The sequence below is a fragment of the Bos taurus genome, chromosome 9, assembly GCF_002263795.3.
Source record: "Bos taurus isolate L1 Dominette 01449 registration number 42190680 breed Hereford chromosome 9, ARS-UCD2.0, whole genome shotgun sequence".
In the NCBI taxonomy this organism is placed as follows: Eukaryota; Metazoa; Chordata; class Mammalia; order Artiodactyla; family Bovidae; genus Bos; species Bos taurus.
In genome coordinates, this window is record NC_037336.1 from 13,144,082 (window position 1) to 13,162,369 (window position 18,288).

At 42.9% G+C, this 18,288-nt stretch overlaps 1 protein-coding gene across 10 annotated transcripts in view; it reads right to left on the bottom strand.

Moving 5' to 3' along the window:
• The window catches only part of SLC17A5 (solute carrier family 17 member 5), a 75,995-nt gene extending 58,398 nt beyond the window's left edge, over positions 1 to 17,597 (bottom strand). For 2 of the 10 annotated variants that reach the window (XM_010808342.4, XM_059889744.1), the window contains exons 1-4: positions 17,125 to 17,355; positions 10,374 to 10,430; positions 4,671 to 4,867; positions 1,086 to 1,319 (exon numbers count right to left, since the gene is read on the bottom strand). In XM_010808342.4, coding sequence (XP_010806644.1) covers positions 1,086 to 1,319; positions 4,671 to 4,867; positions 10,374 to 10,430; positions 17,125 to 17,218 — 582 coding nt within the window. In that variant the 5' untranslated portion in view covers positions 17,219 to 17,355. Of the gene's footprint in view, positions 1 to 1,085; positions 1,320 to 4,670; positions 4,868 to 5,427; positions 5,491 to 10,373; positions 10,538 to 17,124 lie in introns of those variants that run through there. The other 8 variants (XM_059889743.1, XM_059889742.1, XM_059889747.1 and 5 more) reach the window with 8 other exon arrangements.
• Between the last annotated feature and the right edge of the window lie 691 nt (positions 17,598 to 18,288).

An 18,288-nucleotide genomic window follows, 5' to 3' on the forward strand; every position in this document is an offset into this window, starting at 1 on the left:
TGGTATTTTTTTTTTAAGTTTTCTGGTCATAATCAGCCTAGTAAATGCTAATTAGTGGAGGGGCAAGATAGGAGGAGGGGATTAAGAGGTATTAATACAAACCACTGGGTATAACATAAATAAGCTGTCAGGAAATTACGTATCACAGGGAATATAATATTTTATAAACATTACAAATGGAGTATCATCCATAAAAATTTTGAATCATTATATTGTACATCTGAGATTTACATAATATTGTACATCTGTTATACTTTGACTTAAAAAAATACCAGTTACAGATAATGGAGAAGTAACAGAACAGTGAAAGCAGGGAGGTCCATGGAGACTTGGGAGAGGAGGAGATGCTACCGGGAACAGGAAGGAATACATTCTGGTAGATTCAAAGTGGTGGATTCACTGCTGTCCTTGGCCATTCACTAGCTGTTGTAGCCTCAGAAAGATCAGTTAACCTTTTAGAACTTCCATGTCTTTATCTGTAAAACATGTATTTTACTCAGGTAAGGAGAAGAAGAACCTGGTATTAGGGGGCTAGTTTTATTTTATAATCAAGAAGAGCTTATTTGGTACACCTCTATTTGATAAGGATCGTTCAGATGAGTGACCAAAGCTTAAATTTAAATAGCACCTGGCAATTTCCAAAGTTGTCTAGCCATTATTATATGACTGGATTTTACTACTCCAGTCAGTGTTTTTCCTACACAGATACAAAGGGATTCCTCTCAATGTTAACTTTACTCATCTACTTTATTTAAGGCCTGAATGAGACTAACACTTTTGCACTTCCTTATCTCCTCAGTAGGAGGGAACAGGGGGAGCTATGAAGTGTCCCCTAGAAAATGTTTTCTCTGATCTTTGAGTAAAGCTTTTAATTTTGGAGTGCTTCCACTGGAGAGCTCATCGACCACAAACAAAAATCTACTCATGTTATTTTATGGTTTAATCAGTTTTTAGTTAAAAAATAAATCCCTATTATCTTCCAGTGTCATTTTTTGGGGCTCATGTTCATACCAAAGAATGATATCTTTAAGAAGATAAGAAAGTGAGAAGGGGTAAGAAGAAAAATAAAAGAGAAAAAAGCATACCTCTCCTAGCCCTTCTAGTGCCCTGAGTGCAACGAGGGCTCCGAATCCGAAATCTGCAGCGAGGGGAGTGAACAGGGTGAAGACAGCAGTGCCAAGGACTCCGAATCCTAGCAGCAGCTTCCCCCCACTTCTGCTGGCAACATAGCCTCCAGGAATTTGTGTGATGATGTAGCCATAAAAAAAAGACCCGAGAATCCACCCTTGAGTTTCTGCATCCCACTGGTACTTTTTACCCTATAAAGAATAGGAAAAAAAAAAAAAGTCTTTTATGGCTAAGTAACATTCCATTGTGTTTACATACCACAGCTTTATCCATTCATCTGTCAATGCACCTGGATGTTTCCTCCACGTCTGGCTGTTGTAAACAGTGCTACGATGGACACTGGGTGCATATGTCTTTTAGAATTGTGGTTTTCTCAGGGTATATGCCCAGTAGTGGGATTACTGGGTCATATGGTAGTTTTAGTCCTCTTTTTTTCTTTTAAGGAATACTCCACACTCTTCTCCATAATGGCTGCATCAGTTTACATTCCCACTAACATTGCCTGAGGTTTCTACCTAGAGCCTGTTATAGAGTGTGAAGTAAGTCAGAAAGAGAAAAACAAGTATTGTATATTAACATATATATTTGGAATCTAGAAAAATGGTACTGATGAAATTAGTGGATGGATTTCTGGACACAGCAGGGGAAAGTGAGGGTGGGAATGAATGGAGAAGGTAGCACTGACATATATACACACTCGTGTAAAATAAACAGTTAGTGGGAAGTCACTACAGAACACAGGGAGCCCACCCTAGCGTTCTGTGATGACCTAGAGCGGGTGGGATGGGGGCAGGTGAGGGAGGCTATGGATATATATATAATTATGACTGATTTCCATCGTTGTACAGCAGAAACCAACAGAACATTGTAAAGAAAATTTCCACCAAATAAAAAATTTAAAAAAACTCAGCCTTTTAACATCTTGATAAAATGGCTCCTTTTACTGGCATGTGGGTACATATAAATGCAATTTTGAACCACTGTTCTTTTTTTCCCTGTTTATTTGTTTTTTGGCAGTGAGGCCTGTGAGATCTTAGTTCCCAGACCAGGGACTGAACCCAGGCCATACTAGTGAAAGCACCAAGTCTTAACCATTGGACTACCAGGAAACTCCCCAGAACCACTGATGGAGGCTGAAGAACATGCAGACTTCCTCTTGGGTGGGTGAGTCAATGTGATACAGACATGCAGTTTCTAGGAGTGAATGGAAAATCATTCAAAGTCATAATGTGCAGGCATGCTTGCTATTTTATAAAACTAGACTATGGGATGAATTGTAGATGTTTTGTGACAAAGAAGGCTCAAAAAAGGCAGAGGGCTGATCCAGAAAGTTACTGATCAGGATACTTCAGAGGCTAAGCCAGGCTTTTGAGCTAGGACTGGGTTCAAGGCCAGCTCTATTACTTACTGGATTTGTAACCTGGGAAGATTAAATGGAAAAGGCACATAAAATAAGGCCTGACACATACTAAGTAATCACTTAATGTTAGCTACTAGTATGCAAAAATATAATGTCTCCTCATTTCAGAGCAAGCACTTAAATAAGGATATAGAGCAGTACAATAGAGCAAGAATTTAAACCAAGCCAGAAGCTTCATGTGAGTAGGAAATGCCTTTTAACTAGTAGCAACACACAGTAAGGTGAATATGAAGATTTTAAAATTTTATTAACTTATATTTTTGGTTGTGCTGGGTCTTTGTTGCTATGCATGGGCTTTCTCTAGTTGCATCGAGTAGGGGCTACTCTCTAGCTAAGGTGCATGGGCTTCTCATTACAGTGACTTCTCTTATTGCAGAGCACAGGCTCAGGAGTTGTGGCCCACGGGCTTATTTGCTCCATGGCATGTAGACTCTTCCAGGACAAAGGATCGAACCTGTGTCCTGAATTGGCAGGCAGATTCTTATCCACTGCACCACCAGGGAAGTCTGAATATGAAGATTTGACAGCTGGGTATCTGAATCTTTAGTACACGTAGCCATGTAACCTAACCCATGTGTTAAGAACCATTCAGGATTTCTTTTTATTGTGCATATAAGGCAGATAGGTGGCTTAGATGCTAAAGAATCTGCCTGCAATGCAGGAGACCTTGGTTTGATCTCTGGGTCGGGAAGATCCCCTGGAGAAAGGAATGGCTACCCACCATCATATTCTGGCCTGGAGAATTCCATAGACAGAGGAGCCTGGTGGGCTAGAGTCCATGGGATTGCAAAGAGTCGGACACGATTAGTGACTAAAACTTTTCAAGTAGTTGAATTATCAGAAGAATTTGTGGAAGGAAGAAATACAAAGCAAACCCACAATTATCTTTGTTTATAGTACCATTCTGTAGCTTCTCTGAAATTCTAGGGCTTCATGAAGTATCTAGCAGTTACAGGTTGAGTCAGGGAAAGTGGGTGATATGTACCCTTAACATGTATTCAGTAGCATTATCAAAGTCCAACGTAAAGATTTTTGATGTCATTATTTTTGTACATGTGCTTGTTTGGGGGCAGAAACCCCCTTCCCTGTTTGAGAAGAGGGAAGTCTTCTCATCTGTAAATGGCAGAGAAGACTCACCTAACATGGGATCTGGCTCCTTGATGAGCACTGAAGATGGATAAAAATATGCTTATAAAAGGACACCCGCCTGTCCCCCCTGTATTGTCTCCATGCAAAATAAAACGTTTAATATGTGTAAAACTCAATTCTGAACAAATGATGAACAAGCACTCATCAATACCACTAGAATACGAGGGGGGCAAAATGATGTAAGTAGCTTAGGTGAGACAAATTATAGATATTTGAAAATAAATTGATGAATTCTTATTTTTCACCCTTGTAGTTGAGATTGTTTAAATTCTCCTAACAGAGGGCTTCCCTGGTGGACCAGTGGTAAAGAAATAGCCAGACAATGCAGGAGACACACGCTCGATCCCTGACCTATGAAGAAGATTCCCCCATAACGTGGAACCAACCAAGCCCAAGCACCACAACTATTGAGCCTGTACTCCAGAGTCTGGGGAACTGCAACTACTGAGCCCACGTGCCACAGCTACTGAAGCCCGTGCTCCGCAACAAGAGAAGCCACCGCAATGAGAAGCCTGCTCACCGCAACTAGAGAGGAGCCCCCACTTGCTGCAAGGAGAGAAAAGCCCACGCGGCAACAAAGACCCAGTGTAGCCAAAAATAAATAAATAAGATTTAAAAAGTTCTCCTGCAACAGGAACCTTTTAAAGAGTACAGCTATTAAATATTGTTCCCATAAAAACTATTTAGCAACATCTAAAACAATCTAATTTCCCAGTATGCCAGACAGGTTTTTCTAAATTCTCTTCAAGGATGGCATGTTTATGGAGGGAACTCAAAAGTTACTTTTCAAACAGATCAGGGTGCAGCAGCAGCAGCTAACCAGTCACTGGGAAAACACAAAAGAAAATGGTTCAGGGTTTACATGAAGAAAGAGTTTGTGTTTCTGTAGGACGAACAAATTCAATGTTTTTCAATATGTTTACCTGGAAGTGTTTTACGATTAAGATCGTCTGCTTGAAAAAACAGCACTCACCGTTTGGTTGCGAAGAACTTTTATGGGAGCCGAATGCTCTGCACACTCGTAGGACGTTCTGTTATCTTTGGCAGTTGTGTTTGAGTCCACCATGTCCACTAGGGCAACACTCAGATTCACCCGTAATGAGTAGAGAACGAAGAAACCAAAAAAGGACAAAAATGCTAGGTTGTAACGAGCAGAGCAGCACACTGGAGCTGAAATAAAGACTTGGGGTAAAACTTCCATGAAAAGAATAACTTAGATCATATTGTCTAAATCATTAAAAAGGTCACTTCTTAGATGTACACAAGTTAGTAAATTATGAATATTTTTCTGAGAATATTATCAGATGAAGTATACCTAAAAGCATGTATCAAGGAAAATTTGTTCTGGTATCTGTACCTTTGATAAACATTTAACATATGAGAGCCTGAACTATAAGATGGTTTCTTAAAATATGGAGGCAACAGTTTTATTAACTTTGCTCAGAAAAATCTGCATTCTGGAGTCAAAACTGAAGCCCCAATCCCTGTCAGCTGACAAGATACGAGAAACACAGGTAAAGGGGTTTAATGGCATTGCTGTTGCTGAAAATCGATCTCAAACATGGCCAATAAGTCCTTGAGTATTCAGCATACCGTGTACATTACTAACTATGGGTTAGTAGTCATCTCTCATCATAAACACATCTCAGCATAAAAACTTTCTGCTAAGGCCAGGGCATGAACCCCCTTCCCTTCTCTCTGCCCCCCACACACCACAATCAATTTCTTACCTTGAAAACCATCCTCAGAGGCTGGGTTTGAATCAGAAGCCATGATTAATACTTAAGCCTTTCCTGAAATATATGTATTTAAGAATCCAGAAGCAAACTTGCAGAATCTATGACAGTTGCAGCCCCTGTGACAGTTGCTCAGTTGGTCTTGCTTAAAGGGCCCGCGGTGAAAAGCACAGTAAGAGAATGTACCACACACACACATGCACACACAAAAGGAAAGGGAGTGGGTGGCAGAAACCTGTTAAAGGAAGATCATATGACAGGAGGAGTTTGACCTATTTTTTTCCCTCTAATTATAGGTGTATGCACCTACTGTCTCTGGTTTTCTTCTTTTATTGAGTGGCAGAACTGGAGGGGAGATAAGAATTCAGGAAGCTGAATTAAGGGTGACTGAGCCCAAGTGACAATGACATAGTGGTGAATCCAGGGTTTTACACCTTAAGTTTGGCCAACACTGAGTGTTTTTAAAGATATGAAAATCTATTTCAATTGCTAACGACAAGTTAAATACATTCATACATTTATATATACATAAAAGCATATATGTGTGCTTTTATTTGGCAGTGATATATTAGCATTGTATGCACACATACAAATACAGTACACACACATATGCCTGTTGTTCCCTACTCAGGAATCCTGGTATTTTCATTGACCTAGCTTTGCACAAGGATATATTTGTCAGAGTACAATTGTCTTCGTACAGATTCAGATTAAAGCCTTAATGAAGACAGCACAACTGCATTTAGGTGTATGTTAACATACTGTAATCCAACTCACTCCTCTGTAAGCACTCATACACTTAACACCTGCTATTAATTTTAGCTTTGTGAAAGACTGACATCTTTTAACAGAAAATTTTTCATTTGGCATTCTTGATTTCTTTCTCAAGAGTAGAGCTGGTGTTCGAACTGTGGCACCACCTGCCACAGTTCAATCCAGACCTGTGGAAACTATATTTATAAAGTTTTATTCACACTGCCTCTGTCACCTGAATCTAGATACTCTTGCTCTCCACCCCAAGCAAATTGGTAGCTGTTTAGTTAAGGACAGTTTGCAAACTACAAGGCATGTTTTATTTATTTATTTTTTTTTAAATTAAGCCTTTTATTTTGTATTAGGGTATAGCCCGATTAACAATGTTGTTAAAAGTTTCAGGTGGACAGCAAAGGGATTCTACCATACATATACATGTATCCATTCTCCCCCAAACTCCCCTGCCATCCAAGCTGCCACATGACATTGAGCAGAGTTCCCTGTGCTATATATTAGGTCCTTGTTGGTTATCCATTTTAAATATAGCAGTGTGTACATGTCCATCCCAAACTCCCTGACTATCCCTTCCCCCATCCTTGGTGCCAAAAGTTTGGGAAGTGGAGAAAAAGCGAGTAAAACGATTTCAAATTACCCATGCAATTACTTGAAAATCTGATCTAGTGGTTACGGATCAGGCAATTTTAACTTCGGGAGGCACATTCAATAATCAGAAAAGAAAACGCCAACACAGAAGCCACAAAGTATTTGACTATGAGGTTTTAAGAAATATTACAAAAAATCGTTCTTAGTTTTAAAAAATGGCTGTTGACTAGAAATCAGTTGGAAAGATTTTATTTCAAGAAAGTATGACAAGAATAAAGGAATGTATGGTGGCAGAGCAAAATGTACCTGTGAATGTGGCCAGTGGTTGAAACTGGCCCAAGAAAAGTGCGCTTGCATGACAATGAGAGAGAACATTCACTGGGCACCCGCCACACAGAAATCAAATTCAAAGTAAAACCATGCTTGCATAACGAGCGGAGCACCCACCAAAACAAACAGCAGCTTCTAAAACATGGTTTCAACTTAGGAATGTGAAGTAGGTGTAGTTGAAAGAACACAGGCTGATTTAGATCAAAGCAGACCTGCTGATTGGAGAAGGCAATGGCACCCCACTCCAGTACTCTTGCCTGGAAAATCCCATGGATGGAGGAGCCTGGTAAGCTGCAGTCCATGGGGTCGCTGAGGGTCGGACACGACTGAGCGACTTTACTTCCACTTTTCACTTTCATGCATTGGAGAAGGAAATGGCATCCCACTCCAGTGTTTTCGCCTGGAGAATCCCAGGGATGGGCGAGCCTGGTGGGCTGCTGTCTATGGGGTCACATAGAGTCGGACACGACTGAAGTGACTTAGCAGCCGCAGACCTGCTGATGGAATCTCAGCTCTGTGTGTCTTGGGGGAAGTGTGTCTTGGGGGAAGGCCGCTAAGACACACTTGGGGCAGTGTGTCTTGGGGGAAGGCCGCTAAGAGTTTCCAATAAGCGGTTTCTCAGCTGCCAAATGAGGTGACCGCCATCCACCTCACTGGGTTGTGTGTAGATTAGATGAAGTACTGAAGGGCAGGCAGTAAAAGAGAATCCTTTCCCATTTACCCTGGAGAAAGTCATACCGATGAGATACAGTGCTACAATACACATAAGTGTATAACACGGGACAAAAGAGGGATGTAAACATGCTGTGTGTGGGGTAGGGGATGGTCAAGGAAGGCCTCTGGGAGAAAGAACACCCAACACTGAATCTTCATCCATAAGCAGGAAGCCATGGGCAGGCTAGAGGAGGGAGAGTAATACAAACAAAGGCAGGGCAAGCACAGTGTGGAAACAAGAAGAGTGAGCACAAAAGGGGCAGGAAGCCATCTGGCCCTGGGCTTTTGTTTGTTGAAAGGTTTCTGACCACAGTTAGATGTCCACTGATAGATGAATGAATATAGAAGATGTGGTCCATATATACAATGGAATATTAGTCATAAAAGGGAATGAATTTGAGTCAGTTGTAGGGAGGTGGCTGAACCTAGAACCTGTTATACAGAGTGAAGTAAGTCTTGGGCTCCAAAATCACTGCAGATGGTGACTACAGCCATGCAATTAGAAGACGCTTGATCCTTGGAAGGAAAGCTATGACAATCCTAGACAGCGTATTAAAAAGCAGAGGTGTCACTTTGCCAACAAAGGTCCGTACAGTCAAAGCTATGGTTTTTTCCAGTAGTCATGTACAGATAGGAGAGCTGGACTATAAAAAAGGCTGAGCGCCAAAGAACGGATTCTTTTGAATTGTGGTGCTAGAGAAGACTCTTATAAAAAAAACTTACTTATTTTTAATTGGAGGACAATTGCTTTACAATATTGTGCTGGTTTCTGCTATATATCAACATGAATCTACCATAGGCATCCATATGTCCCCTTCCTCTTGAACCTCCCTTCCACCTCCCACCCTATACCACCCCTCTAGATTGCTGAGAGTTCCATGGACTGCACAGATATAAAACCAGTCAACCCTAAAGGAAATCAACCCTGAATATTCATTGGAAGGGCTGAAACATCAGTTAGATAGCAAGGGTTGGATCGCAAAGGTTAGGAAGGGTTAGAGAGCATCACTGACTCAGCAGACATGAATTTGAACAAACTGGGAGATAGTGAAGGATGGAGGAGCCTGGTGTGCTGTAGTCCATGGAGTCACGAAGAGTCACACATGACTCAGCGACTGAACAACAACAAGGTCAGAGAGAGGAAAAAACTATATCATATTTTAACTCATATATATGGAATCCAGAAAAATAGTACTGATGACCCTATTAACAGGGAAGAAATGGAGATACTGATGTAGAGAATGAACTTGTGGACACAATAGGAAAGGAAAGGGCAGGATGAATAGGATGACTTGAGAAAATAGCATTGACAGATATACACTACCATGTGGAAAACAGATGGCTAGTGGGAAACTGCTATATAATAGAGGAAGCTCAGCATGGCATCCTGTAATGACCCCGAGAAGTGGGATGGGAAGTGGGAGGGAGGCTAAAGAGAGAGAGGGGTGTATATATATATATATATTTATGACTGATTCGCGTTGTCGTAAAGGCAGAAACCAATACAACATTGTAAAACAATCATCCTCCAATTAAAAAAAATAAAATTAAAAATAAATTAATTTTAAAAAAAGGAGCAGGAAACAGCAGATGACCTGATGGGGCTGGACTATGATGCTGCAGTAACTGAGTGGAACACTGGTTTCTTAATTTAATAACAAAAACAATAGGCAATAATTATTGAGCTCAATGTGCTCAGTATCAGTCTAAGTGTTTTAGATAATGGTTTTAAGGGTTAACTGGGGTGGCACATATAAAATATTTAGAATACACATAATATGCTTCAATTACTGCGAACTGTTGTTATTATAATGCTTTCTCTGGATATTAGGAATTGAGGTAATTAGGGCTTCCCAGGTGGCTCAGTGGGTAAAGAATCAGCCTGAAGTGCAGGAGACACAGGAGATGTGGGTTCAATCCCTGGGTCAGGAAGATTCCCTGGAAGAGGGCATAGCAACCCACTCCAGTATTCTTGACTAGAGAATCCCATGGACAGAGGAGCCTGGAGAGCTACAGTCCATAGGGTGGCAAAGAGTTGGACATGACTGAAGCAACTGAGCATGCATGTATGTTAGGGATCCAGGTTATTTCTCATTTCTGAGAAATTAAGAGTTGAAAAAAGAAGCTATTGAAGAGAGTGGGGGTGTGAAGTTCCCAGTGAAACAGATAGAATTGCTGAGTGAGTGAACATCCACCCAAAACTGGGGCGAGCAATCTGCCCTTGTATTTCACCTTGAAGCACAACTTGCCTGTAAGCAGATAGCTCACACTGAGATGGATGCAGTGACAAAGCAAGAGGGCAAAGGAGTTTAGAGTACAAGCAAGAAAATAAAGTGCTGGAGTGCGAGTCTGACTCAAGAAGCAAGTAAAATGGAGAGGGCTAATGCTCAGTGAAAGCAGGAGCTTTTCAGCTGTGTTGTTCACTGCTGCCCACCTTCAATGCCTAGAGCAGTGTCTGCAAGAGTTGGCATACAAATATTTAGGGGGCTTAAAAGTAGAGAGTGTGGATTCCCCAGTGGCTCGGCTGGTAAAGAACTCACCTGCCAATTCAGGAGACGCAGGAGACGCAGGTTTGATCCCTGGGTTGGGAAGATCCCCTGGAGGAGGAAATGGTAACTCACTCCAGTATTCTTGCCTGGAAAATTCCATGAACAGAAGAGCCTGGCGGGCTACAGTCCATGGGGTCACAAAGAGTCGGGCATGACTGAGCGAACATGAAAAAGTCGAGAGGTGTATCTTTTAAAAAATTATTGATTTACTTATTTTTGGCTGTGCTGGGTCTTTTACTGCCGCATGTAGGCTTTCTCTAGCTGTGGGGAGTGGGGGCTACCCTTCATGTGGTGCATCGGCTTCTCACTGAGGTAGCTCCTTTTGTTGGGGAGCACGGGCTCTAGAGAACAGGCTCAGGAGTTGTGCTGCACTGGCTTAGTTGCCCCGAGGCATGTGGAATCTTCCTGGGGCAGGAATCTAACCCATGTCCCCTGCCTTGGCGGGCAGAGTCTTAGTGGTCTACAAGGGAAGTCCCAAGGGGTGTTTCTGGATGGAAGTTCACGGTTCTACCTATGAAGTTGGTATCTATCTTGACAACAGATAAAACAGACACACCTTCTCTCTACTTCTGGATCCTTGTGAAATCTTCCATAAAAATAAATGAGGAGTCAGTGGGTGGAAAGTTCAGATGGAATGAGAGAGAGGTCAAAGTGGAGCAGTTACACAGGCAGGAAGGGAGGAATTCTAGTTGTGGTTAAGGCAGTTATGGGAGCTGACGAAGTCCAAGGGGTGACTGAGGGGGGAAGGAAGTCATCAGACACGTTTGAGTCTGAGAACTTGAGGCGACGTGTGTGAGAAGTCACTTGAGATAACAGTGGGGAATTAGAACGGAGAAGATGGACGTGTGTCGGGTGGTAAAGCCTGTGATCAATGAAGCAAAGGGCTGGGCAGTGGGCAGAGGAGGAGACCATGTAGGGGAAAGTGGTCTAGCCGAATGGCCCTGAGAGTGGAGGGGTGATTGTCTGGGAGCATCAGTGCGGAGTATGAAGGAAGTGACCCCACCAATTGCTGTAAGATAACAGCAGTAAGGAGTGGGAGTGGAGCGCCCAGAAGGCCAGGCTTCTGTTGGAGTAAGGAGGTGCCTGAGGTGAGTGCAGGCTGGTGAAAACCTGAGAATACCAGGCCTCGGGGATGAGCAGGCCTGGCTGAGGAGCAGGGACATACTGAGTGGTGGTGAGGGGCTGAGACTGAGGTGGAAAATTCATGGTCAAGGGCACTGACCTATGCAAAGATGATGACTTTTTCTAGAGGAGGGGGCTTGGATGGGTGAGCCCCTTGGCCAGGAAACTGCATTAAAAAAGAGTTCTTATCTAAATGGCTAAAATAAGTTTTGCTTTTAAAAAAGGTAAATATTTAACTAATCTTAGCCTGTCTTGGGCTTCCCTGGTGGCTCAGATGGTAAAGAATCTGCCTGTGATGCAGAAGAACCAGGTTCAATCTCTGGGTCAGGAAGATCCCCTGGAAAAGGGAATGGCAACCCACTCCAGTATTCTTGCCTGGAGAATTCCATGGACAGAGAAGCCTGGCAAGTCCATGGGTTGGACCTGCCAAGACAGTTGGACATGACTGAGCAACTAACACACACACACACACACACACACACACCACGCCTGTCTTATGGGTAACCCACTCCTGATAAATCCTTATTCATTTCTAGTTCCCAAATTAATATCCATTTACATGAAAACAAATTCCATTAAAATGGACTCAGTTAATTTTTTTCCTGTTAGGCATTGACTATATTAATTTTTAAAATATATGCAACAATATTAAATGTATTTGCATGGAGAATTTCATGGACAGAGGAGCCTGGCGGGCTGCAGCCCATAGGGTCGCAAAGAGTTGGACATGACTGAGTGACCAACACACAACATTAAATGTAGGCCTTGTTTAAATCTATACTCTGAAAGAGAAAAATAAAAAACTGCTAAAATGGACTCAGTTACTTTAATATGTTAACACTGATTATCATAACATGACCCAAGACCACTTCCCTTCATCCTGTAATATGGTTGCTAACTATGAGCACTCCATACCTTATATTTAAGACTGTAATTACATACAAGTTCTATTTATGTGTACTATACAAAGCTTCAGAGAAGGCAATGGCACCCCACTCCAGTACTCTTGCCTGGAAAATCCCATGGACAGAGGGGCCTGGTGGGCTGCAGTCCATGGGGTCGCTAAGAGTCAGATATGACTGAGCGACTTCACTTTCACTTTTCACTTTCACGCACTGGAGAAGGAAATGGCAACCCACTCCAGTGTTCTTGCCTAGAGAATCCCAGGGACGGGGGAGCCTGGTGGGCTGCCGTCTATGGGGTCACACAGAGTCGGACACGACTGAAGCGACTTAGCAGTAGTTTAGCATACAAAGCTTATATAACTGAACCTTGAATGTAACCATCTGCCTCTTGTCCCAAAAGAATAGTAGAGGCAAAAAACAAAACAAAACAACAAAAAAATGAAATAAAGCAGAGGATGTGCCATTATAAGCTAGAAAATCAAGTTCCAATAGAGTGTGACATGAAGAATGGGGCTCTTTTTTTTTTTGGTGCCAGCTGCTCTGAGGAATGCAAAATCCAAACAATTTTAATTGATGATAATAATAGTAATTAACATTTACTGTATGCTAAACTCTATTCCAAGCACTTTCTATTAGCTTATTTAATCCTCACAATAGCCCTATGGGTTAGGTATATTATTTTTCTCTGATTTACAGGCACAGAGAGGTTAGGTTAGGTAGTGAAACTAGCATTGGCAATTAGGCACCCTGCCTCCAGATCCATGTTCTGCTTTTAAACACAAAGAAATGTCTAAGGAGATCTAAAACTGACTTTTCCTAACATGAATGAATATATTTTTGGTGCAAACAGTATTCTGAAAGTCCATTTAATCAAATACAAGACACATTTCATTCATACAAAAATAAACCTTCAACTGGTGAGAAGTGTGAGGAATGGAAATTTTATGTGTGTGCCTAATTCCCTTCCTCCCTCCTATCTAAATTAAGCAGAAAAATCTATACATTCCTGTGGTTTATCAGCATCGAGCCTTCCTTCCCCCCATCACTTAAAAACATTTTGGGGGATATATTAACAGTTGATCTGATTTACAATACTATAGAAATATACCTTAATTTGAGCTCTCTTAATAAAGAAGCACTACCTATAAAACAAAACCATGTCCTCTTATCCATGATGGAGTGATTGGTGAACTTTCACATTTGTGAAGTCAACAAAAATGATTAAGCATTTTGCAAGTAGGAATTTCTCAAATGTAACGCAAAGGTGGCAGTGTTGTGACAAGGAAGGAGGATGGGACTAAAATCTAGAAGAACTCTGGTTAGACTTTAACACGGCTACAGCAATCTTTGGGAACTTAATCTCTTTGGCTCTTGGTTGTTTATATATAAAATGATGCCCACCAGATGGTAGTTTAGTCTCTAAGGTGTTTTAACTGATGTATAACGTTATAACTAACATTTTATCAGCTTTTGTTATCTCTTCTGATAAACAAACTATACACATAAGCGTAGAGAAGATACTGCTAATTTCAAATAGGCTTGTTCCAAAACAAACATAAATGATAAGTAAAACATACATACTGCGCTCAGTCGCGTCGGACTCTTTGTGACCCCATGGACTGTAGCCCGCCAAACTCCTCTGTCCACAGGGCTTTTCCAGGCAAGAATACTGGAGTGAGTTGCCATGCCCTCCTCCAGGGAATCTTCTCAACCCAGGGATCCAACCCAGGTCTCCCGCATTGTGGGTGAATTCTTTACCATCTGAGCCACCACGGAAGCCCAAGAATACTGGAATGGGTAGCCTATCCCTTTTCTAGGATAGGAGATCTTCCCGACCCAGGAATCGAACCAGGGTCTCCTGCATTGCAGGCAGAGTCTTTACCAGCTGAGCTACCAGAGAAACCCAAGAACACTGGAGTGGGTAGCCTATCCCTTCTCCAAGGGATCTTCCTGACCCAGGAATCGAACTGCGGTCTCCTGCATTGCAGGCAGATTCTTTACCCACTGAGCTACCAGGGAAGCCCAAGACATATATAAACATACAGAAAGAGAGATTTTAAGGTCAGCTGAAGATTTATTCCTTCAGGCACCACTAAAAAAGCTAATTCTGGATTAAAAGTTTTTTTTTTTTTTAAACACCTACAATGTCTGAAATGTGCAAAGTAAACATACAGAACATAATTTAAATAAAAATACAACTAATAGTCATCTTGTTTCTCCTATTAGATGTACAGAAGCTAGGACCAGGGCACTACTGAGCGAGAAGACGAGGTAACCCCTGGTGCCTCTTATAAAGCTGTTATACCCATCTTTGTCTTTCTCATTGCTCCTCTCTTGTCCTTGTCATAGCATGCCAGGCACAGAGCTTAATTTAAAATATTGTTGACTAATGCAACACCCTGTAACTTTTCTATAAAACCCTTAAATTTTAAATAGCAAAAAATAACAATGTGTTGTGCTATTTTTATCTTCTTTTCCTCTCCTGTAGGTAATGTATAGAGTAAAAATAAGAGGGGAAGTGGTTATAATAAAGACAGCCACCTCAAGACATGAGGAACAGGGCTAAGATCTATACAAGAACACTCAACCCATGAATCAAGGAGGGATTGTTTTCAAATTTCATTTCCATCTCATTCCATTTTCCAAAAGGAATGAAAATTTTCTTTTTTAATCTACTTTATTGAGGTATATTTTACACACAATAAAATGCTCCCATTTCAAGTGTACTATTTGGTGAATTATGACAGATGTATACATCTGTGATCCCTAGTCAAGATGTAGAATTTTTCCATCACCCCAAAAAGTACCCTAGTGTCTCTGCAGGCAATTCCTTCCTGCCTGTAGTTTCCATGCAATCAATGATCTGCTTCCTGTTATTACAGATTAGTTTCGCTTGTTTAGAAGTTCATACTGACGGAAAGATACATTAACATGGTGGTTTCCTTTGTGCCTGGGATTTAGCCATATCACGTGTGTCAGTAGTTACTTTTTATCACTGAGTATATGTGAATATACCCCAATTTGTTTATCCAGTCATTTGTTGATGGATTGATGGATAGGTTGTTTCCAGGTTTAACTATGGATATTATGAATTAAAGCTTCTATAAACATTGTGTGGTACTATGATCCTGCATGTTTAACTTTAAAATATTAATAGACTGTCAGTTTTCCAAAGTACTTGTACCATTTTACACTCTTACCAGCAAAATATGAGTCCTAGTTATTCCATACGTTTGCCAGTATTTGGTATCTTTGGCTATTTTAACATTAGCTATTTTAGTAAGATGGCTCATTGCAGTTTTAATCTGCATTTCCTGACAACTACTCTGTTTAACATTTGAGTTAAAATTTGATTATATATATATATATATTTCCCAATTGCAATAGAATATAGTAGTTTCTAGGGAATATCTTTATGACGGCATTTATTTCTGTATTTCCACACTAGATTATTTCAGAGAAGAGGATTACAGAAATCTAATTCATATGCCATGAAAAAAGATCAGTTTATGGAACTAAGTCCGACTTCCAGATAAAACGCCAGTATGGTACAGTGCTTACCCTGAGCGTCCGCAAAAATAAGCACCTAGTTGCCAGATGGAGCTATAATATTGCTACCTCTACTGCCACCATCTGGTAATGTTGAAAACAAAGTTAAAAGGTTATACTGCTCTTGGTCAAGAAAAGTTAAATTTCTAATTCAGCTCTGTTTCTCAAGCATACATCTTTGAAACTACAGAATGAATGCATGCAAAGTGATTTATTCTTTAGTTTTGATTTCTTTTAAAGAAGCATGATAACAAAATATTTTAATTTTCCCAAATTCAGGGAAGATAAGTTGTGAAGTATTATACATCCTTTTCTATTTGCTGCAATGCTTTGGACAAATTACCTTAGCGTGCTCTGTGGATAGCCTATCTTGAGCCTATCTATGGATAGCCTACCCGTTCCCTAACTTATTAGACTGCTACGACTTCATTGTAGACAACTAACTATACGGGGGGAAAATGTATGCAGTAACTTTTACCGCACAATTTCAAAATATTCGCTGAGTTATCCAATAATTTCCCTCCGCATACGCAACAAAGTTAATCCCAGTCCGGTGGTTTTTTTTGTTTTTGTTGTTGTTTTTTTTTTTTTTTGTCTCCACGCCCAAGGAGCTAGCTACCAGATCACATGCTGGAGGACCAGCAGCTGTGGCAAGCTGGCAGTGACAAGGAGGAAGAGTCCGCGTCTCCGTCCCGCCCTCCAGCCTTCAATTGCAGGTTTCCCCAGGGTGCTTTTTTCCTCGGGATCCTCCGCTTCGCCCTCTGCCCATTCATTTCAAGGTTCTCTACCCCAGTTCGTTCTTCCACAGGGTCCCCAGCTCAATACTACGGAAGATCGGCCGGCGCCCTGAGTCCGCGGCGCCCAGCAGGTCCTCGCCCGAGCCCGCCGGCTGCACCTGCCGAGGCCTCCGGGGCTGCACCTGCGGAGACCCCCGGGGCTGCACCTGCCGAGGTCCCGCCCGAGCTTCCGCCCGGCCCCGGCCTCCCGGCGCCGCTTGCCTCCCGGGCCCGGCACCGGGCTTCTGGGCATCCGAGAAATCGGAGGCTTGAGGGGGGCCCTCACCGGGCTCCCTGATATCAGCCCCCGAGGGCTTGAGCGGCTCTGGACACCCTCCACCTTGGGACGGCCACCTGCCCGAAACCCCCCTGGATCGCGCCGCCACTCACCGGTTTCCGCCCGCGGGGCGCGCTGCAGGAGCGGTGTGCGGTCCGAGCCCTCCTCGCCATCGCTCGGGGCCAAGTCCGAAACCGGGGACTTCATGACGTCTCCAGGGAGCTACGGCGCAAACCTGCCCCGCGGAAAAGAGAGCTCCAGCCTGACCGCTGAAGCCCCCCGCCCCAGGGCCGAGGTGGCCAGGGTGAGCTGGGCCGCTGGCACCACCCCCAGTCTGACCCCGCCCCCCGGCCACGTCGGTCATAGATCCCGCCCCGGGGCGGCCGCGCAGGCTCCGCCCCCGCCGCCATGTTGAGGTCGGGCCACTTGGCTGGCGGTGGGGCGGGGACGGTCGGGTTCCGGAGGCCTGGCTTGCTGAGGCGCTGCGGACGCCGAGTTGTCGGGCCCGCCAGCTGTAGGCCCGCTGGGTCGCTGGTATTCTAAAGACTAGTGTTACTCTTCCTTGCGCTTCCTGGTAAAGCTCAGAGAGCAGCGGGGACTGGGAACCTTAAGGCGGAAGACAAGGGCTTAAATCGTGCATCATTAAGGGGAGAACTTGGAGTGGATGGCATGTATATGACGTTCCGTTATGGTAGTAATTTGCCATGAAAGTGAAAGCCGCTCAGTCGACTCTTTGCGACCCCTTGGACTATCCAGTCCATGAAATTCTCCAGGCCAGAATACTGGAGTAGGTAGCCTTTTCCTTCTCCAGGGGTTCTTCCCAGCCCAGAGATGGAACCCAGGTCTCCCTCATTGCAGGCGGATTCTTTACCAGCTGAGCCACAAGGGAAAATTGCCATGGATATTAGCAACCCCAGTTCTTTCTGCCCGTGACAGCATATTGTCCCTAGGATAGCTTTGAAGGTGGAAAACAGGCAATAGATACATTGATTCCTATGTAATTGCCTACTTTGCAGTCAAAATACCCAGTTATCAGCAGTTTCCTGTGGTTCACCCTATGCAGTCATCTGACTTACGTCTCCACAGGGCATTTGCTGACTCAGGGAGAAGCGCTAGGAAAATCCACTATCTTGCCTTGGTGTGACCACCGGCAGTAATCCTGGGAACTGGAGATTAATGAGATATAAAAGCGGGGAAGAAACTCACAAGCCAACAGTTGAGTCAGCCAGGTCAGGCGCTTGGTGAGGTCCACGTGGGAACAAATGAGAGGGGTCACC